This window comes from Mastigoproctus giganteus, chromosome 7, assembly GCF_048544385.1.
Source record: "Mastigoproctus giganteus isolate SK-2022 chromosome 7, ASM4854438v1, whole genome shotgun sequence".
In the NCBI taxonomy this organism is placed as follows: Eukaryota; Metazoa; Arthropoda; class Arachnida; order Uropygi; family Thelyphonidae; genus Mastigoproctus; species Mastigoproctus giganteus.
The window spans coordinates 157,856,989-157,883,754 of record NC_143581.1 but is presented as its reverse complement, the minus strand read 5'-3'; the positions used below and the strand labels follow the sequence as shown (position 1 = coordinate 157,883,754).

The 26,766-nt window shown below is 36.6% G+C and overlaps 1 protein-coding gene across 1 annotated transcript in view; it reads left to right on the top strand.

Annotated features, from left to right (window-relative positions):
• LOC150083280 (murinoglobulin-1-like) overlaps positions 1–26,766 on the top strand; it is an 892,685-nt gene that overhangs the window by 811,812 nt on the left and 54,107 nt on the right. Inside the window, exon 33 of the mRNA XM_090378459.1 lies at positions 1,315–1,386. Within this exon, the coding sequence (XP_090234585.1) occupies positions 1,315–1,386 (72 nt within the window). The remainder of the gene's footprint in view (positions 1–1,314; positions 1,387–26,766) is intronic.

Below are 26,766 nucleotides of genomic sequence, written 5' to 3'. Positions count from 1 at the left end.
CTAGATGATCCTGCAATGCTTCTTTAACCAGTGCCTCCATTAATTTCCCTAGAATAGAAGTTAAACTATCAGGTCTGTAATTACCTGTGTCTCCCTTTGATCCTCCTTTGTGATGGGGGTCACATTTGCACATCTCCAGTCCATAGGTACCTCCCCTGAGTCCATGGAAGCTCTCATAATTATGGCTAAGGGTTTGTTTTTTTCCTTTGCCACCTCCTTTAATATAACTGGATAGATTCCATCCACCCCAGGTACCTTTCTTGTGTTTATCTTCAACAATTTCTCCTTCACTTTACTCTCAGTTATTACAAGATTATCTAGCTTACTGCCAGAGTTGAATACACCTCTGGCATTCCTCTTGCTGAATGATTCCTCATGTGTGAATGTTGATGCAAAATATTCATTTAGTTTGTTAGCTACCTGAGCAGGATCATCAACAGTTGAACCATCGATATCAGGTGGACAAATCTTATTCATCCCCTTCCTTCTAGAAGTAAACTCTACATAAGTAAACAAATAAATAATAAATAACGAAGAAATAAATAAATAACACTGTATTCAGATATGGCAGGGCAATTTTAGCAAGAGGTCAAAACAAGGATGGCAAATATGCAAAATCTGAATACAGTAAATGAAAAAAAAAAAAGAAAGTGATTTTTTTTTCATTTACTCTGTTCAGATTTTACATATTTGCCATCCCTTGATTTGACCCCTTAGCGTAGCTACCCTTTTTCAGGCCTGGAGGCAAAGAACATGTTCAGGCCCTTACTTAATTAATGAAAATTGGAAAAAGCGGAGACAGCCAAAGACTTCAAGTCCCTAAAGGATCCAGCCCGGAGGCAATTGCCTTGCCTGCCTACATGGTAGCTACGCCACTGATTCAACCTTTTGCTAAAATTGCCCTTCCATATCTGAATACTGTGTTATTTATTTATTTATTTGTTTTTTTTTTTATTCATTTGTATAAAATTATTTTTGCATATTGTTTGCTTCCTCAGTCCCAGTTCATTTTTGTACTAGGTTTTTCAGATTCTTTCACTTTTTCACCACTACTTCACTTCCAGTTTCTACTCGCCCTTAGTTATCATAATTCTACTTTTCTTAGTTCAGGCATTTTGTGTATTTTCCATTTTCACAGACACTTTATTTATGTTACAAACCACACATTATTTAAATCCTTTTGCTTCCTTTACTGCTGCACTGTGTGTTTTGGAGCATTAGACATATAATTTTTGCTATTTTTCTTTTTTTGCTTCTTATCAGTTTAATATTACTACTACATGTATATATTATTTTTTTTATTTTTTGATGTAGAACAAGGATGCCCAGCTTGTTTTACTAAATTTCCAGTCAATTTTAAGGAATCTTATTGTTCTGCTGCTTTTGGTAAGTGGTACATCGATAAACATATGCTTATATATATATTCTAAATTGTTTTTGATACAGGTCGACCATCACTAATCAGGCAGCGTTGAGACCTGCGGGGTGCCGGATTAGTGAGTTTGCCGGATCACCGGTGGTTATATTAGCACATACAGTTTACCCAACAGCTAACCACCTCATCCTACCTTTAATTAACACATTGACTGCCAAGCTAGTTTAAGAAAAAATTCACCAGGAGCCAAAAAATATTTAGGAAATAATTTGATTAGTAATGCTAAAATAAATATTGTAATGTCAGTATTGTCGTTTTTTCGTTTAAAATATCAAAATAAAGAGGGTTTTTTTTTTTTTTTTTTTTTTTGTGTCGTATATATGGCCGACATGGCCCAGTTGGTTACTTTATTTCTTGAGAAGCCATGTCGACCACATACGTATGATGCTATTATGGTATACGTATAAAGGTTGTTTGTGATTAGTTTAATGCATGTGCGGCGAGCGCTGCAATAAAACTAATTGTCAGTAATAAGTTTGTCAGTATTGTTTGTGAAAACAAGTTCGTTAGCACACTGTATTATCCATCATATTGTGTTGTGTTTTTCCGCAAGTTTGTACAAGTTTGTTGTAAAAAAAAAAATTTAAAAAGGAATGGCTAAAAGAAAATTACTAAAATAAGAGGAACAGAGAGAAATTGCTGGAATTTACAATTAAGCAGAGTTAAACTTCTCACAGACACACCGCTGTCGAGTTTTTTCAGAAGTTCAACTGTATCTGTTATGGACAATGTACGGTGTTTGCGCTTTACACCACAAGAGGCACTTCCTTTATGCATTGGAACCATGGCTGGGGCTAAATATGAGCAGGTTATAATAATAAATGCGCAAAAACAAGTAGGAATAGCTTGCCAGTGTTTACGAGTTCGTGCCAACAGCTGATGCTGCAACCAACGCCACCAAAACAGTAGTGGCAGGTCGGTGCACCAACCGGTGAAATTTGAAATTACGTTAGCGGAAATTATGTCCGAATTAGCAGTGGAACCGGATTACCAGTGGCCAGATTAGTGATGGTCGACCTGTATTACAAATTTACACAGGCTGAATCATTTATTTAATTCGCAGAATGTTAGCATCACTGTCAACCACAAAAATTGTTTCAGTGAACTGCTGGTAACTGGCCAGAAGAGTGTGTCACCAAGAATATGCTGGCAGTTGCATGTTCTGTAGTTGCAAAGAAGCCTTAAGTTATGTGCTGTAAGTGTGAACTCTTTTTTTGTGATCTGCATAATGGAAGATATGAAGACTGATTAACATTTTACTATACAGGTAACCCTTTTATAACACGGCTATTAGTTTCCTGTAAAATGTCATGTTGTGAAACCGTGTTATACGGGACTAAGAAAAAGTACAAAAAGGGGGGGGGTTACGTTCCAAAAGCTAACAAAAATACACTATTTCGTTAACAAAACTAATAAAAATACATCTTTCTAGATTTCATGTATCCTCTACTCTCTTCAAAAATCAGTAATCTCGGTTTGTTTGCTTTTGCTTAATAAATCTTTGTGAATTTCATTGTATGGAACTAAGCATTTTTGAAGCTCCCTTTTGAACTTTGGGCCCCCTTTCATCCAAGAATCTGTATTCAAAAAATAAGATTCTAATTGTTTGCTAACTTTATGCCTTCCCCCTATGCTTTTTAGTATAAAATTTGGAATTTCAGAATTTTCATCTGCGATATCATCATCTGAATTGATTTGATTTTACCTCCGATGCCATTTGCACCAAATCCGCCATGCCGGCTTCTTTTTCTACCAGTAATTCTTGAACATCTTCAGTAATCATATCTTTTTTTATTTTTTTAGGAACATTGGTGACTAAGGCTATGTTACTCTGTGTATTTTGTCTATAAATTGCATGTGTCCTGAGGTCAATTTTCTGTTTTGTTGGACGAAAAACCCAAGTTTCCAGGAGAAAAAACCATGCTATCCTCTTCCAAGCCAGATTAACTCAGCCGTGTTGTGAAAAAGACTATAAAAATTCCTCCCTTCATCGACGGGGTTCGAACTCGGGTCTTTTCCAGCTGGTGTGGGGAGGAAGGCGATTCTATCAACTGTGCTGCCCACAAGGGCTTCAGTAGTCATATCATCAAAATCTTCCCCTCCTAACAATGTAGCAAGTTTTTTATTGCACCAATTCTGTTTTCTGCTCGTTCAATCATATTTCCTAAATGAACTGACTCTGGCCTACATTTTTCCACATGCATTTAACGTTGACGGTTTTACTTCTTTCAGCGATAAAGCTATGATTCTGATACAGTCCACAATTGAGAAATGTTTCCATGCCTCCATTACTTCAATAGAGTCGGAATCAATTTTTTCTAAAATCCATTGTAATGATTTTCTGATGGAATGAGTTTTAAAGATGGATATAATGCCTTGATCTAACGGCTGAATGAAAGAAGTTGTATTAACATAGTACAACTGTGATGGTAGAAACATAACTTCAAAGTTTGGATGACTTAAATCTTTTGGATGGCCTGGTGTGCTATTCATTAGTAATAAAACTCTGATTTCCAAAAGTTCAACAAGTACAAGTTCAATAGCACAGAAATGTAACATAGGAATTTCCAACAAAATAAAATACAGGGATTTCTCAATAATTTTTTTTTTGACTAGCGAGTCAAACAGCGGGGATTCGAAAAGAGTGGAAACGTTGAAAAATTACATCCAACATAAATAGCAGGATTTTCCCTGCACAAAAGCTCAGAAATACCCGTTATGCAAGATTTACCGAAATTCTCTAACCGTGTTATAAAAGTACCATGTTGTGTGACGATTTCTGCAATTTATCAATCGTGTTAGAGCGAAACTGTGTTTTAGAAGTACTGTGTTATACGGGGGTTGCCTGTACAATATTATCTTCAGTATTGTACAAGTGCTACAAAGACTTCAACAAAAATGTTAAATCAGATTTCAAAGACAAATATTTGAAGAAGATTGCAATTTTTGGTTGGCATAGATCCATTAAAGAAGGTCTAGAATATGTACCGTGTTGTGCGAGGATTTCTGCAATTTATCAATCGTGTTAGAGCAAAACTGTGTTTTAGAAGTACTGTGTTATGCGGGGGTTGCCTGTACAATATTATCTTCAGTATTGTACAAGTGCTACAAAGACTGCAACAAAAATGTTAAATCAGGTTTCAAAGACAAATGTTTGAAGAAGATTGCAATTTTCAGTTGGCATAGATTCATTAAAGAAGGTCTAGAATATGTACCTCATGGATTGTAGCCTGGACAGCCGAGGCCTTCCACCACTCCAGAGCAAATTGCGAAGGCCCAGGAAAATTTTGGATGAAGATAAGAGAATAATACTCTTCTAGCCAAGGTAGAATGTCAGTCTCATATAGCATTGCATATGCAATTGTTAGAGCACCCTAAAACATTGCGAATCTGCACTTGTAGATGCCACACTATTTTACACCTGATCAGAAACAAAACTGCCTTAGAGAAATGCTAACAAAGTTTGAGAGAGAGAGAGTGTAGAATTTCTTATTCACATAGTAGTGATAAAAGACACAAGTTGTCTTTAAAAACAATATTCAAGTGAGTGGAAGCCTGATGATTCACCTTGCCATAAAAAATTGAAACCAACCTCTCTTCTGCAAAACAAATTTCTTTTTTTGATTGGAAAAGTATTTTCATCGTACGCTTTGTGCCACACGATATAACCATTAGGTTTATACTTAAACCTTGATGTGAAAATTTCACTCTGTTGTTTGCAATAAACTTTCTTGAATTTTTTACCACCAATGATTCTTTCATTGTGACAATGCCAGACACTGCACACTGCCACTGTTGTTCAAAATGTTTTCCAGTAAATAGGTAAAGAAATACTCCCTACTCTCCTGATCTCATTCTTTGTGATTTCTTCTTATTCCCTAACTTGGAAATTGTGCTGAAGGGCTGGCATTTTGAGTTCAATAAAGCAACTCTAAAAGCCACAATGACCACCCTCAAAGACAACAAGAAATGGCTGCCAGGAGTGCTTCAGGTAGTGAGTTCATTGGTCCAAGTGTATACATTTCAAAAGAGATTATTTAAAAAAGTAGAGAACACCGGGAAACTTCAGCAACAGAGATTAAAATTAAGGTAAGTCCATTCCATGAATTAAAAATGATTAACCTGTGCATATTAGGAAATGTTATGATAAACATCAAAGAGAGATTAAACAAGATAAATGAAAAAAAAAAAAAAAATCTTCATCAGTAAATGAGACAAAAATTCAAATTGAATTACTACTCATCAGTGTCCAAGCTCTTCCAAGCAGGTTTGAATCCTAAATCTGTCTTCTGCCATTTACTTCCTAATGAATTGTATTTTATCCTCATAGTACTTTTCAACTAATCTTGGGGAGCCTCCGTAGCCAGGTGGGAAGGAGCAGCAGTGCGTAGCACACGCTTCTTGATTAGACCGGGGTTCGAGCCCATCACCACCAAATACGGAGGATGCAGAAAGGTCAAGGAATGACCACCGCATATCCCAGAGTAATATGGCCTTAGTTGCTAATGCTCCTAAAAACCAAATAACAAACGATCAACTAATCTTAGAGTACTTCAGAGAAATCTGGTTCTAATTCTACATATACTTAGCTTTTCCTTCTTTCTTTCCATAACACTGTCTCTTTGAACATCTTGGTGCATTATAGCCTTAGTTGCTAATGCACCATTAAAATCCAAACCAAATCTTTGAACATCCTTAAAGCCAGTGAATCCATATGTATTCTATACACTTTTTAAAATAAACTATTTTTAAATCCTTGATTGCCATCTTCTCTGAGTGTACAGTTTAGGAGATAATTTTACTAATAAGGTAAGGTTTTAACTTTCTGAACTTAAAACTGTTTCAGTATCTTGAAAAAAAAAAAACAGTTTAAAAGCAGTGAAGTTTAGTTTCATTAAGATATAAATGTAATGCATATATAAATTTAAGATCATTTTAGAGCAAGGTCAGATATTTTAATAAAATGTATATCAGTGCTTCTATGCTGACAATCTCTTTATACAAGCTACTCTGCCTGTTTAGTACAGTTTACTAACACCAGTAATCATTGCAAAAGTTTACCCTGTATTTTAACTCTTTTATTTTCACTAGAATAATATACGTGAGAATTAAACCTTAACATTACTAGTATCTTCTGTAATATGGCTGATTGCTGTGTAATACACAGAGAAGTGTCTTTTTCCTAATATTAATTTGACTTGAATGATCAACATACCCCTAACATTCATGTCAGAAACTAATTTTCAATCCCAGGTTTCCCCTCTCTCTCTTTCATACTGTCATACTGTCATTAACAACCCTGCCAACCTTTGTATCATCTGAAAACTTCGACACTAAGCCTTATATACCTTCATCAATATCATTTATAAATATACAAAACAACATGGACCCAACACTGAACCCTGTGGGACTCCACTAATAATATTAGTCCACGAAGAGCAGCACCCTCTGTCTTCTCCCACTCAACCATCCTTTTATCCATTGTAGCAACTTACCCTTTGCTGTACCAATCTGTACAGCAGTTCTCCCTGCGCAACTGTGTCAAAAGTTTTCCTGAAATCCAAGTATTTGATATCAAAATAATTTTTTGCATCCAGTTCCTTTGTAACCACATCATAATATCCTATCAAATTAGCATTACCCACTAGTAGAGGCATATGATGCAAGAAAGTAAGCTTATTCAGCATCAGCCAAAAAAAAAAAAAAAAAACACACCACTCCCGTTTCACCCCTCCGTTCGGTCGAAATACCTGTCCAGTTGAGCCTTAAATTTGTTTAGACTATCAACTTCAACAAGAAGTGATGGAAGTCGGTTCCACCAACCAACCACCCGCTGGCCAAAGGCAAATTTCCGCACATCTATCCGACATCCGTCCTTCCCCAATTTGAATTTATGCCCTCTGAGGTGATTATTCTGACCAAGATGAAGAATCCCATTGGCATTGAGCATGCTCAAACCATTCAAAGCCTTATACACCTCTGTCAGATCACCTCGCCGGTGCCTAGTCTCCAGACTCTGTAATTTGCAAAATTTAAGCCTTTCTTCGTAAGAGCAACCCTTTGTTCCATTCACTAATCTTGTTGCCCTTCTCTGTACCCGTTCCAGCAGGTCTACATCCTTCTTGAAATGAGGCCTCCAGACCTGTATACAGTACTCAAGATGTGGCCTAACCATTGCCTTATACAAGGGAATAATCACCTCCTTATCCCTGCTAGAAAAATTCCTGTATATCATTGACAAGACACCATGAGCTACTCTTGCAGCTCGTCTGCACTGTTCAGAGAACTTCATATCTGCCTGCACAATTACCCCCAGGTCCTTTTCATTCTCCACCACTGTCAGTGTAGTACCGCAGAGTTGATACGTTGCTCTGGGGTTACTGTTTCCCATATGTAGTACTTTACATTTGTCAATGTTAAACTTCATTTGCCACCTCTCAGCTCATCTGTTCAACCTTTCCAGATCCTGTTGCAGCAGCATAGCATCAGTAGTGTCCTTAACAACCCTGCCAACCTTTGTATCATCTGCAAACTTGGACATTAAACTTGATATCCCATCATCAATATCATTCATAAACACCGAAAACAACGGACCCAACACTGAATCCTGAGGAACTCCACTAATAACATTAGTCCACGTTGAGCAGTGTCCATTGATTACCACTCTCTGTCTTCTGCCACTCAACCATCCCCTTATCCATAGCAGCAATTTGCCTCCAATGCACACTGCTCCAATTTGTGCAGCAGTCTTCCATGTGCAACAGTATCAAAAGCCTTTCTAAGATCCAAATATATAATATCAAAGTTATTCCCTGCATCCAGTTCTTTTGTGACTACATCATAGTATCCAATCAAATTGGTCAGGCAAGACCTACCCTTAACAAAACCATGCTGCATCTGAGCTATAACTGAATTCTTGTCTAGATGATCCTGCAGTGCTTCTTTAACCAGTGCCTCCATTAATTTACCTGGAACAGAAGTTCAACTAACAGGTCTATAATTACTTGTGTCAGCCTTTGATCCTCCTTTGTGAATTGGAGTTACATTTGCACATCTCCAGTCTATGGGTACCTCCTCTGAGTCCAAAGAAGCTCTCATAATTATGGCTAGGGGTTTGCTTACTTCCTTTGCTGCCTCCTTTAATATAACTGGATAGATCCCATCCACCCCAGTTGCCTTTTTTATGTTTATCCTCAACAATCTCTCCTCCACTTTCCTCTCAGTTATTACAAAATCATCTAGCTCACTGCCAATGTTTACTTTACCTACATCATTCTCCTTCCTGAATAACTCCTCATGCGTGAATGTAGAAGCAAAATACTCGTTTAGATTGTTAGCCACCTGAGCAGGATCCTCAACTGTTGAACCATCAATATCCAGTGGACCAATCTGATTCATCCCTTTCCTTCTTGAGTTTAAATAGGTAAAGAACTCTTTTCTGTTTTTCTTTGTATCCTTTGCCAAGGATTTTTCGTAGTCTGCCTTTGCCTGCCTAATCTCCTTTGTGACTTGGTTACAGACCAGTTTATATCTATCATAGGCCTCCATGTCACCCATTAATTTGTATGTATCCCATGCATTTTTCTTCTCTGCCACATGTCTCATTAGTTCATCTGACAACCATTTAGGCCTAAACCTTGAACAATATTTCTTAGTTGGTATGTAAAGCCTAGTAGCCTCCAAGATTAGTTCCTTGAATGCTTCCCATTTTGAGTCTGCTGTTGGTAACATCATCAGTTGGTCCCACTGTATAGAATTTAAATACTGTCTCAAACCATCATTGTTGCCTTTACGAAAACAAAAACCCTTCCCTTTACCTCCTTGAGTAAATCCCACTTCAACACACTGTGATCACTGCCACCTAGTGGTTCATTTATCTGCAGATTCTTAATGCATGAAGAATCACTACTGATAATCAGATCAAGAGTATTGTCCCTCTTGTTGCCTCACGAACATGCTGATGTAGAAAAAATTTGTCAGACAAGACAAATTTTTCCCGTAACAAACCCAAGCTGTATCTGAATTATTGCTGCAGTCTTGTCTAGATGATCCTGCAATGTATCTTTAACCAGTGACTCCATTATTTTACCCGGAACAGAAGTTAAACTAACTGGTCTGTAATTACTCGTGTCACCCTTTGATCCCTCTTTGTGAATTGGGGATACACTTACACATCTCCAGTCGGTGGGGACCTCCCCTGAGTCCAAGGATGCTCTCATAATTATGGCTAAGGGTTTGCTTAGTTGCTTTGCCGCATCCTTTAATATAACTGGATAGATCCCATTCACTCCAGGTACCTTTCTTATGTTTAACTTCAATAATTTCTAACCACTTTGCTCTCAGTTATTACAAAATCATTGAGCACCCTGCTACAATTTGATAACCTTCTGGCATTTTCAAACCTTAATGACTCATGTGTGAATGTAGATGCAAAATACTCATTCAGTTTGTTTGCTATATGAGCAGGATCATCAACAGTCAAACCATCGATATCAAGTGGACCAATCAGATTTGTCCACTTCCTTTTAGAGTTTATATAAGTAAAAAGATCCTTGCTGTTTTTCTTAGCATCCTTTGCCAAAGATTTCTCGTAATCTGCATTTGCCTGCCTAACCTCCTTTGTGACTTTTTTTTTTTTTTTTTTTTCTTTTTGGTAGTTGTTGGCGCATCGGCTTCTGTGGCCATAATGCACCTCCCAAGGTTTTTGCAGTACTCCAAGTGATCCAAGCCCGAGGCAGGATTCGAACCCGCGACCTTTGGGTTGCCAGGCAGGCACTTTACCTACCTGGCTAGCCCGGTCGGCCCTTTATGACTTGATTACAGACTAGATTACTGTTTATGTCTGTCTATCATAGTTTAGAAGTTATTGTGAGTAAAAGTAACCAAGGCGCAATGGCAAATGACCAAAATGTGAACTTTTTAGTTTTTTCGAAAAAAATGATATTAAATATCAAAAATTTAATTTTTTCTTGCATATTCGTCGACGGCATTATATACCTGACAAAATAAGTATAAATTGTTTATACTATTGTCTTATTAGTTTCAGAGATATAACAGTGATTAGACGGTTCACTTTTCGTGACAGCCTGAGCAACTTAGAGTACACTCAGCATAGACGCTATTCACATCAAAATGTGTCTACAGGAGTTTAAACCAATCGTTAAAGCACAAAGATATTACCAGTTGGAATATGATGAGAAAGTAACTTGAAGACAGTTTGTTCTGCTTAGCTGAAAGTTTCAAGAGACTGGTAGAGTTCTATACCAGAAAGGGACAGGCAAAGCCTTCTGACGTATTTGTAGTACTCGTAGTGCAAATGATGCAAGAAAGCAAGATTACGTAGCATCAGTTAAAAAAAGAAAAAAAACAACATGCTTCATCTATCAACACCCTCCAAGAATTTGTCTAGTTCCTCCTTGAATTTATTCAAACCGTCCACTTCCACAACAACAGGTGGAAGCCTGTTCCAAAACTCAACCACCTGCTTTCCGAAGATAAACTTCTACACGTCTATCCTGCAAACATTCATCCTCAACTTGAATTTATGCCCCCTCATGTGTGTAGTCTCGTGCGTGCAAGAGGAAGAATGCCATTCACATTTAGCTTACTCAATCTGTTCAAGACTTTAAACACCTCAATCAGATATTTCTACAGTTGCCTAGTCTCGAGATACTGCATCTACATAACTGAAGCCTTTCTAGGTAAGAGCACCCTTTTGTCCCTTCACCAGTCTGGTTGCCCTTTTCTGCTACCATTACAACACATCTACATCCTTCCTAAAGTGAGGCCTCTGTATCTGATATTGATGTATGTCTGGACCTGTATAAAGTACTCAAGATGGGACCTAACATTGGCCCTGTACAAAGGGATCGTCACCTCCTTATCCCTACTATCAAAATTTCTATATATCATTGACGAAACCCCATGAGCTGTCCTGGCAGCTTGTCTACACTGCTCAGAGAATTTCATATCTGATTGCACAGTTACCCCTGGTGTCTTTTTTTTTATTCCACAACCCCAAGTTTAATATCACACAGTTGGTACATTAATCTGGAATTACTGCTACCCATATGCAATACTTTGAATTCACCATTTATAAACCTCAATTTCCATTTCTCAGCCCAACTGCCTAATTTTTCTAGATCTTGTTGCAATAGCATACCGACATTATTGTCATTAACCCTGCCAACCTTTGTATCATATGCAAACTTAAGCGTTAAGCCCGATATACCTTCATCAATATCATTAATAAATACAAAAAAACAACAATGGGCTCAGCACTGAACCATTGGCTCTTCATTAATGACATTAGTTCACAAAGAACACTGTCCACTGATAACAACACTGTCTTCTCCCACTCAACCATCTCTTTATCCATAGTGGTAACTTTCACTTAACACCATACTGCTCCAAATTGTACAGCAGTCTATAATGTGCAACGGTATCAAAAGCTTTCCTGAAATCCAAATATCAAAATTATTTTTTTCATACAGTTCCTTTGTGACTGCATCAGAGCATCCAATCAAATTGGTCAGATATTAGCATTAGTAGAGGCACATGATGCAAGAAAGCAAGCTTATACAGCATCAGCCAAAAAAAAAAAAAAAAAACTTCCCATTTCACTGATCCATTCATTCTAAATCTTTGTCTAGTTCTCTCTTGAATTTATTTAAGCTATTAACTTCCACAACAACAAATGGAAGTTTGTTCCAGCAATCAACTACCTGCTGGCTAAAGGCAAAACTTCTGCACATCTATTCTACAACTGTCTTTCCTCAGTTTGAATCTATGCCCCCTTAGGTTTGTAATCTGAGCAAGAGGAAGAATCCCATCAGCATTGAGCATGCTCAATCCATTCAAGGCCTTATAAACCTCAATCACATCACCTTGCGGGTGCCTAGTCTCCAGAAGCTGCAATTTGCAGAACTTAAGCCATTCTTCATAAGAGCACCCCTTTGTTCCTTTCACAAGTCTTGTTGCCCATCTATGTAGTCATTCTAGCAACTCTACATCCTTCCTAAATTTAGGCTTCCAGATCTATGCGCAGTATTCAAGGTGTGGCCTGACCATTGCTTTATACAAGAGGATAATCATCTCCTCATCCCTGCTCCCAAAATTCCTGTATATCACTGACAGGACCAATGATCTACTCTGGCATCTGTCTCACTGTTCAGAAAACTTCATATCTGCATGCACAATTACCCCAAGGTCTCTTTCATTCTCCACTACCCTGAATGTACATTCAGGGTAGTGGAGAATGAAACTACCCAGTTGGTACATTTCTCTGGGTTTAATTGTTACTGCTACCCATATGCAGTACTTAGCATTTGTCAATATTAAACTTCAATTGCCACTTCTCAGCCCATCTACCCAAATTTTCTAGATCTTGTTGCAGCAGTGTACTGTCATTACTGTTAATAACAACCCTGCCATCCTTTGTATCATCTGCAAACTTTGACATTAAGCTTGCTATACCTTCATCAATATCATTGATAAATATACAAAACAACAATGGGTCCAACACCGAACCCTGAGGGACACCACTAATAACATTAGTTCACGTAGAGCAGTATCCATTGATTACCACTCCCTGTCTTCTCCCACTCAACCATCCTTTTATCCATTGTAGCAACTTGCCCTTAATGCATACTGCTCTAATTTGTACAGTAGTCTTCCATGTGCAACAGTATCAAAAGCTTTCCTGAAATCCAAGTATATGATATCAAAATTATTTTTTGCATCCAGTTCCTTGGTGACGACATCATAGTATCCAATCATTAACATTATAACTGCATCCTGTCTAGATGGTCCTGCATTATTTCTTTAACAATAATGAACAACATTATTGAACAACAAAATAACAATAATAATGAACAGCTGTAAAGAGAAATAAAGTGGGCCAGTAAATCAGATTGTCTTATAATGGGAGATTTTAATTTCCCGGATACTGACACTAACATGTGGGTCGGTCACTCACACACTAGCAAGACTTTTGTGACTTATTCGATGGTTGTTTTCTACAGCAGCATGTTCCTGAGGCAACCAGAGGGAGTAATACTCTTGATCTAATTATCAGTATTGATTCTTCATGCATTAAGAATCTGCAGATAAAGGAACCACTAGGTGGCAGTAATCACAGTGTGCTGATGTGGGTTTACTGAAAGATGTAACTATGAGGTAAACATTAGGGGTAAAGGGAAGGATTTTTGCTTTCATAAAGGTGGCTACAGTGGTCTGAGACAGTTTTTAAATTCTATACAGTGGAATCAACTGATGATGTTACCAACAGCAGATTCTAAATAGGAAGAATTCAAAGAATTGATCTTGGAAGCTACTAGGCTTTCCATACCAACTAAGAAATATTGTTCAATGTTAGGCCTAAACGGATGTCAGATGAACTAATGAGACATGTGGCAGAGAAGAAAAATGTATGGGATACATATAAATTAACAGGTGACACAGAAACCTATGGTAAATATAAGGTCTGTAATCAAGGTAAATAGGGTAAATATAAGGTCTGTAATCAAGGTAAATCAAGGTAAATATAAGGTCTGTAATCAAGTAAATATATGGTCTGTAATCAAGTGACAAAGAAGGTTAGGCAGGCAAATTCAAATTACGAGAAATCTTTGGCAAAGGATGCTAAGGAAAACAGCAGACTACTTTACTTATGTAAACTCTAGAAGGAAAGGGTTGAATCAGATTTCTCCACTTGATATCTTTGGTTCTACTCTTGATGATCCTGCTCAGGTAGCTAACAAACTGAATGAGTATTTTGCATCTACATTCACACATGAGGAGTTATTCATGGAGGGGAATGCCAGAGGTCTATTAAACCCTAACAGTGAGCTAAATGATTTTGTAATAACTGAGAGCAAAGTGGATCAGAAATTGTTGAAAATAAACATAAGAAAGGCACCTGGGTGGATGGGATCTATCCAGTTTTATTAAAGGAGGCAGCAAAGGAAGTAAGCAAACTCTTAGCCATAATTATAAGAGCTTCCTTGGAATCAGGGGAGGTACTCATGGACTGGAGATGTGCAGATATGACCCAAATTCACAAAGGAGGATCAAAGGGTGACTCAAGTAATTACAGACCTGTTAGTTTAACTTCTGTTCCAGGGAAATTAATGGATGCACTGGTTAAAGAAGCACTGCAGAATCATCTAGACAAGACTTCAGTTATAGTTCGGACACAGCATGGGTTTGTTAAGGGAAAGTTTTGTCTGACCTATTTGATTGGATACTATGATGTGGTCACAAAGGAACTGGATGCAATGAATAATTTTGATATCATATACTTGGATCTTAGGAATGCTTTTGATACTGTTGCACATGGAAGATTACTGTACAGATTGGAGCAGTGTGGCATTAAGGGAAAGTTTCTGCTATGGATAAAGGGATTGTTGAGTTGGAGAAGACGGAGAGTGGTAATCAATGGACACTGCTCTTTGTAGACTAATGTTATTAGTGGAGTCTCACAGGGTTCAGTGTTGGGTCCATTGTTTTTTTCTGTATTTATTAATGATATTGATGAAGGTATATCAGGCTTAATTTCTAAGTCTGCAGATGATACGAAGGTTGGCAGGATTGTTAATAATACTAATGCAACAGAATATAGAAAAGTTGAACAGGTGATCTGAGAGATGGCAACTGAAGTTTAACACTGACAAATGTAAAGTACCACATATGGGTTGCAGTAGCACAAGAGAACTGTGCCTACTGTGTGGTACTACACTCAGGGAACTGGAGAACAAAAAAGACCTGGGGTAACTGTGCAGTGAGATATGAAGTTTTCTGAGCAATGGAGATGTGCTGCAAGAGTAGTGCATCGTGTCTTGTCAAAGCTATACAGGAATTTTTCTAGCAGTGATAAGGAGGTAATTATCCCCATGTATAAAGCAGTGGTCAGGCCACACCTTGACTACTGTATACTAGTCTGGAGGCCTCATTTTACGAAGGATGTAGAGCTGCTGGAATGAGTACAGAAAAGTGCGACAAGATTAGTGAATGGAACAAAGGGTTGCGCTTATGAAGAAAGGCTTAATTTTTGCAATTTACAGTGTCTGGAGACTATGCAACTGCGAGGTGATATGATTGAGGTGTATTAGGCTTTGAATGGAGCTTAGAGGGGAACAGGTATCCTGTGTGTTATCAGACACTCAGCCTAAAACACTGATGGATCCAATATCTCTCTATTACAGAAGATTTAGGAGAAATCCAGTTGGCCTGCCTCCCTAAAATCCACTCATGCACACCTTCTCGATGGTAAGCCCTGTTATGTCACTTAGGTGGCAACGAACGTGTAGAGTGGTTCTCTTCAAGACGCCTGGTCAGCGTGAAGAGGAAAAGACCAAACCCTCCAGCATATGAGAGCACAACAATACAAATGGCCCTCAGTCCCCACCAGATTTCACTCTCCCTCTTACGGCAGCGAGAGGATCAGAGTGGAAGCAGAGGGTGCTAAGAAACTCTGGGTACAACCAGGCTGCCATGCATGGAAACTGAACTTGGCCTGTTATAACGTACAATCACTCATCGGTGAAGACAGGATATTAGAGCTGGAAAAGGAATTAGAAAATGTGAATTGGAATATCATCGGTTTGGCTGAAACAAGAAGAAGAAATGAATCACTTATAAGTTTATCAAGTGGAAATCTGCTGTACACCAATGGAAACAGTGAAAGGAGTGAAGGTGGAGTTGGGTTTCTGGTCCATAAAGATTTTAAAAACAACATTTTAGAATTCAAAAGTACATCACCAAGGGTGTCAAGACTACTACTCAGGATTTCTAAGAGGTACAAGCTAAAGATTATAATGATTTATGCACCAACATCGAGCCATGATGATGAAGAGGTTGAAGAAATGTACACCGAAATTGAGAGTCTTCTAGATGAGCAGAAAACCCACTACACTATTATTATGGGGGACTTCAATGCTAAGGTTGGAAAAAGGCAAAACAGTGCAGAAAGAGGAACTATAGGAAATTTTGGAATTGGTGAAAGAAATAAAAGAGGTGAAAGACTTGTGGAATTTGCAGAATCTCAAGGACCGTCAGTAATGAACACTTTTTTCAAGAAAAGGGTGAACAGAAAGTGGACATGGAAGGGTCCAAATGGATTAACAACTAATGAAATCAACTTCATTCTCACTAACAGAAGATATATTGTGAATGATGTTACCGTCCTGAATAAGGTAAATGTTGGAAGTGATCACAGAATGGTAAGATGTACACTTGATATAGATGTAGGAAAGGAAAGGAAAAAACTGCCTCGAGTAAATAATACAAAGGTCTTTGAGATAACAGAGGAGGAGAAAAAGCAGTATGTACTGGAACTTAAGAACAAGTTTGAGCTTCTGCAGACTGCTCAGAACCAAGATATCGACGAGGAATATTACAACTTTCTGAAAGTGATAAAGCCCAAGAAACCTATAGGGAAACAGAAATCCAAAGAAGAAAAAATTAGTCAAGAAACACTTGTCATGATGAACCGAAGACGACAAATGAAGAGCAAGAAAAACACTGACAGGGAGAAAATTGAGTATACTGAGTTATGCAAAGCCATTAGAAAGAGACTCAGAGAGGACATAAGAAAATTTAACACAAGAAAAGTAGAAAAAGCATTAAGGGAAAACAAAGGATTTAAATCAGCAGCCATGAGCAGTAATACAGAAAGACAAATGATACTGAAACTGAAGAATAGCGATGGTGTACTTATAAACAGCAGAGAAGGCATAATTCAAATAGCAGAAGACTACTATAGAGAATTATACAAGGAGCGAGGGAATGATACCAGCAGTGGGGAAGATGGATTGCAAAGTAGCAACACATACGACATACCCGATATTCTTCCTGATGAGGTAGAACATGCATTGAAGAAAATGAAGAATCGGAAAGCCCCGGGGGAAGATGAAGTTACTGTAGAGTTGTTAAAATCGGGAGGAAGAGACATAACACAAAAATTGGCAAGGCTCTTCACAAAGTGCATTAGAAAAGGTGTGACGCCTAAGCAGTGGAATAATGCAATCATAGTTTTGCTGCATAAGAAAGGAGATAAATCAGAAATTGGAAATTATAGACCAATTATCTTGTTATCCCACATCTACAAGTTGTTCACAAGGGTCATTACTAACATATTAGAAAGAATACTTGATGAGAATCAACTGAAAGAGCAAGCTGGCTTTAGGACAGGATTCTCAACTATGGATCACCTTCACGTAATATCACAGCTAATGGAGAAAGCAAATGAATATAAAACACCATTATGCCTGGCATTTGTGGATTATGAAAAGGCATTTGACTCCATACAGCATAAGGCAATGTTTCGGGCACTGGAAAGACAAGGCATAGATACCCCATATATTATGATTTTGAAGAAAATATATGAGAGTGCTACCTCCTTCATTAGAATAGACAAAGACAGTAGCTAATTTAAAATCGAGAAAGGAGTTCGACAAGGAGACACAATATCTCCGAAGCTGTTTACTGCTGCCCTTGAGGAAGCTTTCAGAAGATTAGACTGGTCGCAGAAAGGAGTCAATGTGAACGGAGAGTACCTAAACCATTTACGATTTGCAGATGACATTGTGGTTATAAGCTGCGATCCCAAAGAATTAGAGGAAAATCTTAATCAGTTATGAACAGTTAGTAAGGATTTTGGACTAAAGATGAATATGGCTAAAACAAAAGTAATGATGAACAAGTATGCCACGGAAAGGGAAATAATGATTGAAGGAGCAGTAATTGAAAAGGTGGAGTCATATACTTATCTGGGACAAGTTATTAGCTGTAATAATGATAAATGGCTGGAAGTCAAGAGAAGAATAAATTTTGGATGGATAGCATTCAGGAAATATAGTCACATACTGAAGAGCAATATCCCAGTTTGTCTGAAACGTAAAATAATGAATCAATGTATACTCCCCACCATGACTTATGGAAGTGAAACTTGGGCACTCACCAAAAGAATGGAAGAGAAGCTGAGAACTACACAGCGAAGAATGGAACGAATTATATTGGGAATCAGACTGTTAGATAAGAAGAGAAACACATGGATTAGGCAGCAAACTCAAGTAAAGGACATTCTTATCAAAACTAAAGAACTAAAATGGTCTTGGGCAGGACACATAGCTCGAAGACATGATGACAGATGGACTAAGAAAATAACAGAATGGTACCCAAGAGGAGCTAGAAGAAAACCTGGAAGACCAAGGCGGAGATGGATAGATGAAATTCATTAGTTTTTGTGTAGTAAATGGATGGCCAGTGCTCAAAACAGAAGGAACTGGAAAGTTGCTGGAGAGGCCTTCATCCTGCAGTGGATTGAAAATGGCTGATGTTGATTATGAGGCTTTGAATGGTTTGAGCATGCTCAATGCTGTTGGGATTCTTCCTCTTGCGAAGAATAGTCGCCTGAGGGGACATAAATTCAAATTGAGGAAAGACAGTTGTACAATAGATATATGGAAATTTGCCTTTAGTCAGTGGGTGGTTGATTGCTGGAACAAACTTCCATCTGTCATTGTAGAAGTAGACAACTTAAATAAATTTAAGGCATAACTAGACAAACATTTGGAGCAAATGGATGGGCTAAATGAGAAGGGGTTTTTTTTTTTTTTTTTTTTTGGCTGATGCTCTTTAAGCTTGCTTTCCTGCACCATACGTCTGTGCTAATGTAATGCTAACCAGTGACTCCATTTTTTTTCCTGGAACAGAAGTTAACCTAACAGGTGTGTAATTACTCATGTCACTCTTTAACCTCCCTTTGTGAATTGGGGATACATTTACAAATCTCCAGTCTGTGGGGACTTCCCTTGAATCTAAAGATGCACTCATAATTATGGTAAGGGTTTGCTTAGTTCCCTTAATATAATTGGATAGATTCTATCCACCCCAGGTTTCTTTCTTACTTGTAACCTCAATAATTTCTCTTCCACTTTCCTCTCAATTATTACAAAATCATTTTCCTCCCTGTTGGAATTTGATAAACTTCTTGCATCCACTCCCGTAAAGAATTCCTAATGTATGAATATAATTACTATTGAATATTGTTGAATCCATAATTAATCTGTAGTTACTTCGATTGTTATGATAATCTCAGGCATTCTAATAAATACATATCCATTTATTTACAGACATATTACTAAAAGATATTTGATATTCAGACATCTACCCAGTTAGTCAAGACCATACCACTAACCAAGAAGTTTATTCCAACAATTGATTATTCTTTGGCTGAATGCCAATTTTTGCACATCTGATCTACAGCTATACTTTCCCAATTTAAATTTATGCCCACCTTGTGTGTTTCATCTCAAAAAGAGTAAAGATGCCATCAACATTTAGTTTTCTTATCTGTTTTAAAGCCTTATGCACTTCAATTAGGTCATCCCCCACAGAATGCCTAGTTTCCGGAGATTGCAGTTTACAGAACCTCAGTCTTTCTTGATAAAAAATATTGTTTTGTTTCCCTAACTGAGCTTGTTGCTCATCTCTACAGCCTTTCCAACAGACCTATATCCTTCCTAAAATGAGTTTTTCAAACTATGCACTATTCTAGTAGCCTAAACATTGCCTTATACAATGGGATAATTATCTCTTTATTCCTGTTGTCAAGGTTCCTGTATATCATTGATAGTAACACATAAGCTGTTGTAGCAGCTTGCTTGCATTGCTCAGAGAATTTCATATGTGACTGTACAGTCAACCCTGAATCTTTTTTCATATTCCACTGCCTTGAGTTTGGTACCACCCAGGTGGTATGTTACTCTGGGATTACTGCTACCAAGATGCAGTACCTAGCATTTATTTCTATTAAACTGCCATTTTTCAGCCCATCTGCTAAGTTGACTCTAGATCCTGTTGAAGAATAATCATTAACCACTGTCCCTACAATTGTATCATTTGCAAACTTAGACATTAAACATCTAAACTCCACAGCTTTAAGAACAAGTTAGTTGGACTTTGGGATTGAAGATATTCTGTGGCAGATATCTGTTAGCATTCTTGTAAATTCAGAACATTACTTTTGTAATTGTGCATTGTAATCTGTAGTATAGAAATTGTGTTAAGTACTTTAATTACAGTGATTTAATTTTATATTTATCTAAATATTTAGAATAAACATTAAAGTGAAGCCAGCCATTGCCAATGTGAATACCTCAGTATAGTTTCAAATTTAAATTAAGCAGTAACGGGAATTTTTTAAACAGAACTAGAGGATGTGTTTGAATATTTTATTTTCTTTAGGTATTGTGCACATATAAGTAATATTGTAGTTTTCATAAATTTTAGGTAATAAATAATACACACCTCTGGAATGGCTTCCTTACATTCTTCCCTCTCTCTTTCAAACCAGTCTGAACACATACTGCAACCAGTCAGCATCCTTTCACTGTTGTCCAGCTGCAAACTCATAGAGCAAACTTTACTTCTTTCTCATATCTTTCAATTTTTGTTTCCTAGAACAGAAGAAAAGTTGGTTGTATGAGTTTGCCTGAAAATTACAATCTGTAGAAATTCAAGTCTAATTCCAACCGATACCTTCTGTCTTCTCAAACTTGAACCCATGCTTGTACTAAGTATTATCGATTCTATCTTTTGTGTTTTCATTAAAAAAAAGGCATCCTATTTTCAACAATTGCATTTACAATTGTGGGCAAGTTTTAACTGTCAATGAAATAAAAATATGTTTAGAAAAATATAATAAATAAGTAAATAAATAAATAAATAAATAATAAATGGATTCTGGCTTATGATTATAAGACTATAATATCACTTCATATCTTCTTTAAAATAAACTGAAATTGGCCTTCAGTCCCCAGTACCTCATTCTCAATAATTCCATGTTCACTGTATTTTATTTATATTGTACTTCATACATTTGTGCTACTAAGGCAAACATGATTATGTCTCCAGGACTTTTGTAGAAACAGAACAATAATTATATAATGGAACTGAATGCAGCATATTAATGCAATAATTAGAATTATACTTGGCAAGGTGTGATTCTGTTGCCTGAACTACAAGATACACTAATTATCAAATTAAAATAAATCATAAAAATAAAAAAAGGAGAAAGGTGATACTCACCTTCAGCAGTGTAAATACACAGCCCCCTGCTCAAGGAGATACACTGTCAAACCCACCAAAGAATTGGTATCAATAAATGAACTAGAAATAAAGTAAAGGAACTAAAGCAGGGAACTCACAAGCTCCACTTCTTTAGGGAAGTGGTGCTTGTGGGTCAGGTAGCAATCAGTTACTGATTGCTATCTGACTTAAAACAGGGAACTCTTTACAGATAAGAATAAATAACTGTTCAATCATATAGAGACATTCGTCAATCCTAACACAGAATGAAAAAAACATACAGAAATTAACATAACATATTTAATGGCCACTGCCTTCTGTAGTTTAAATTTAAAAAAATTAACAAATAAAATGCAGGTTTAAACATTGAATCAGCCAGTCAACACTACTAAATTAAATGTAAACATGCAAATTATCCTTAAAAATCTAATCATAATAAAATTCATTAAGGGTAAACCAAATTTCAGAATACATTAAAACAATAAAGAAAACAAGGGGTATTCGTGAACAATTCATACTAATAAGAGGGATGGAAAGGACATGCAAATCGATGGAGAAGAGTGAAGGGAAACGAAAAGTGCACAGACTATTTTATATCCATATCAGAAGTAACTATAATAAGGCAAACATGGTTATATCTCCATGACTATTTGTAAAAATAAGAACACTAATTATACTTCAAAACTAAATGGTCATCAGGGTATCTTGGGGTTCAGGTTGCAGAATTACATCTTGCAAATTATATGCCTAATATTGCATTAATTTTCTATATTTAGTTCCATGCCGTTAATAGCATTCTTATTTATACAATAGTAAATGGAAAAGTATAAAACTATTGTAGAAATCCTAAAAAAAATGTACTACAGTCATTACCTACTCCAGAGTTCTTCAGGAATTTATACTTCATGATGCATTGCAATCTCTAATGTAGTGCAAAAAACTACCATGTTACAGGTCTGCCACCATTTTGGTGAGAAGGGACTGGAAAATAAGAGAGCCCAACAATTGGTTTTTGTGGTTATTAATGGTTGTTTTTATGAGTGTCTCTATAACATATAAGAACCATGGGGGCATACAAGAATTCTGTTGTTGGGACACAGAATTTGTATTTTCACTACTGCTCCAATACTATTAAAAAATACTTGTAAATAATAGTAACAGTAAGAAATAATAAATCAAATATTACCAGCCCAACTCATTTTCACAACACAAAATTTATATTTGATCATCACCACTGCTAGTAACTGTAAGGTATTGTATACTTTAGTGTGCTACCAAACCAAATCCAAATTAAAACGTGCCAGATTATCAAGCAGAAGTATTTTTAGGTCATAAAATCATAACAATGAGGTTAAAAATAATAAAAAATGCAACTTTATTCAATAATTAGAATAATTAGTGAATAAAGTTGTATTGATGACAGTAATTTTCTAAACTAACAAATATTTTTAAATACATAAATCATAATATATGATCTATGTATTATATCATAATATAGAACGTAATAAATCAAATATCACCAATCAAACTCCTTTTCATGACACAAAATTTATATAAACACTGCTAGTGATTTTAAGGTATTATATACTTTTCCACAACAAAACAAAATTGTGTGCCAGTTTATCAAGCAGAAGTATTTAATTCACAAAATCATAAAAACGAGATTAAAAATAATAAAAAATACAATTTTATTCAATAATCAAAATAATTAGTGACAGTAGTAACTTTCTAATCTAATAAGATATTTTTAAATACATAGCTATTGATATTATTTTTTACTCTAGAATATGTAGTATGAGGTTTTTAAAATATAATCTGATGTTAATAGAGTAATTAATGCAATTAAGGTAATATGATTGTGATGAGTCAGTGACAGATATTAAGCATAAGCATACATACTTGATAAAAATGATGATAAAAATTATATATTGTTATATACATTGAAACTGTCAATTCAGAACTTTAATTTTTTTTTTTTTTTTTGCTTGCTTGCTTGGTTGAACATTGTTTTTATTAGGGGACAGATACTGTACGTATGGCAAACATTGGAAAGTTTATGAGAAAGGCATAATGCCGCAAATCATATAGCTCTTCTGACTCACCATCACATTGATTTTAACCACGTTTCAGCATTAATTTTTCCAAAAATTAATACAGTACTCTAAATTTTGGATATGAATGCATTTAATATAGCTTTTTTATTTCTATACAAGGGATGTTTAAAAAGTTTGTGGCCTGGTTATGAACAGTTTATTTGAGGAGTCTGATAACATGTTACTTTTCAACACAGTTCCTTTTGGAGTTAATAAACTTTTGCCACCAATGCTGCAATGCATTAATTCCAACTGCAACAAAAGTTTTTTCCCTTGGGCCTCCAGAAATGTATCAAATGCAACAATGATGTCATTGCCAGTGGGAAAATGGATGACAGCCAGGTATTTTTTCAAATTAGGAAATAGATGAAAGCCGGATGGTGCTAAATCTGGTGTATTGAAAGATTGTCCAAGATTTAAAAGCAACACTCATGCAGCGCAGCCATGGCTATGATAGACTTGTGAGCAGTTGCATTGTCCTAGTGAAACAAGACTCCTTTTCCTTGATGTTTGTCTTTGATGCTTTCATGCAAATGCCTCACAAGGTCTGCATAATATGCTCCTGTGACTGTTTGTCCTTTCTGAAGGTAATTCACTGGAAATACTCCTTTGACATCCCAAAAAAAACCAAAAAAAAAAACAATGCCATCTCCTTGAAGCAGAAGGAATCAACTTGGGCTTTCTTGAGAGGGCAAGAAGAGCTGTTTTCCCACTGTTTAGGCTGCTCCTTTGTCTCTGGCTGAAAGCAATGAATCCACATCTCATCCATGATCAAGCTTTGCAAGGAAATTTGCTGGATCTGCTTTAAATTGATGCAGATGTTCACTTGACTTGACAACTCTTGTGCTATTTTGACCTGCTGCCAACTTTTGGTCCCATCATGCTGACACCTTTTTCATAGCAAGAACCTCTGTTATTATATGGTAAACACATTCATAAGAGATGCCTAAACCTGACAATGTACCAAACTGTCGATCACTAATCACCAGATCATGCACACTGTCAACAACGTCTGGAGTGAGGGATGTTACGGGTGTTCCACAGTGTGGATCATCTTCCAGGCTCTCCCTCTCTCATTTAAATTCTGCTGCTCACTTCTTAAACATGGAATAGGAAAGGGCATTCTCCCCCAATGTCGTAACCATATCCTCATGAATTTCCTCTGGCATTAGTATCTTTTTCCCAAAATATTGGATGACTGCATAGTGACTGATTTTGTCTATCTTTCTTCATTCACACAACTTTGGTGACTTAGGGACCTGTAATTAAAAAAAGGTTTATTGGAACTACATGGAAACTTGGTGAATTACTATTTGAAGTGTTATTCATTAAGTACAGAAATTTTTAACACTGTACCACTACCCTTTCATACTTGGTCCATGAACTTTTCAAATGCACCTTGTATCTTAGAAATTTTTAAGTATTCCATGCCACTGATTACTGAACCAATCAAGTGATGGCATGCTCTTTGGTATTATTGACATTTTTAATTGTCACTTAGTGGATTTTAACCAGCAAACCTTTAACCTTCTGTTGTCAGTTTTAACAATGTTGTTTGTTTGTTGTTTGGTTTTTAGGAGCATTAGCAACTAAGGCCATATTGCTCCGGGATATGCGGTGGTCATTCCGTGACCTTTCCGCATCCTCCATATTTGGTGGCGACGGGCTTGAACCCCGGTCTAATCAAGAAGCGTGTGCTATGCACTGCTGCTCCTTCCCACCTGGCTACGGAGGCGCCTAGTTTTAACAAAGACACTCGCATGGCATCTGTATGATACCCCTTTTTTGCTTTAATTATAAAAAATTAATTTTAGCATTTTTACTGAATTTGAAAACAGTGATTATTAATTATTATTTTGTAAAACCAATTAAAAAATTATTAAATTAAAATTAATAAGATAAACCAATAATAATGAAGAAAGTATAATATTTTTTAGAACTTTAGAGGTGGCTGATCCCCAGATTGAAACAGACACTCATGTGGTATATGGCAGATGCAATGTGAATGGCTGTATTTTTTTCAAATTTTATTTTTGACTTTATTAGCTACCCATTTTCATGGGTAGCTAATAAAGTCAAAGATCCATGGCACAATAAGACACCTGTTGCTAGTGTCTCACAACACGTGGGAATGGGAGTTGCTTTTCTGCCATTTTAATTTTGATATACTATGAATTATGAGACATTAAATTTTTGTTTGCCATTTAACAGAAGCAAAAGTGTGTATCTTCTGATACACGCTTTTGCTTCTGTTAAATGGCAAACAAAAATTGTATGTCTCGTAATTCATAGTATATCAAAATTAAAATGGAAAATACAAATAGTTAGAGACTACTGGTAGACAAAGGTACATAGGAGGATTTGATTTCATTTACAAATAATTAAAAAAAAAAAAAAAAAACAGAAAAATTTTAAAAAGTGGCACCTCTCAGGTGCCATGTTAGCAATGGAAGGTTAAATAAATAAAATGTTTATACACTGAAGAGAGGGTAGAGGAATTTGCAAATAGAGGAGTAAATAAACAAATCTGTAAGCAGCACACTAAAGCAGCTAATGAAATTCTACCAGGGTTATCACCTGGTGCATATTCTGACATTAGCAGAAAAATCATCTGGGTAAATCTCACAGCAAAATAATTGCTCCAGCCACAGATTTAACAGGTGTTTTGGCTTCTATTATTAGAAGATTGAAGGTTGAATTTACAGCAGAAGGAGTCATTTTCAATACTTGGGAAGAAGCAGCCAGTATGATGGTCACCCAGTCCCACATTGAGAAACAGTGAATTCACACTGATGTCTTATAGTAACTTTGTGCATTCTGAAAAGCATAGTGTGAATGAGTCTGTGAACCCTCCAAAATCCATTAGGTTGCTATAAGTTATAGATAATAATGCTGTCTGAACATTGATCATAAAATTATCATTAATTGTGAGCCCTACCCTTTCACAGCTACCCTTGTATAACGCAATGGTCAGGCTGCACCTTGAGTACTGCATACAGGTCTGGAGGCCTCATATTAGGAAATGACGTTGAGCTACTAGAATGAGTACAGAGAAGGGCAATGAGATTAATGAGTGGAACAAAGGGTTGCTGTTACCAAGATAGGCTCAAGTTCTGCAAATTGCAGCATCTGGAGACTAGGCACCTG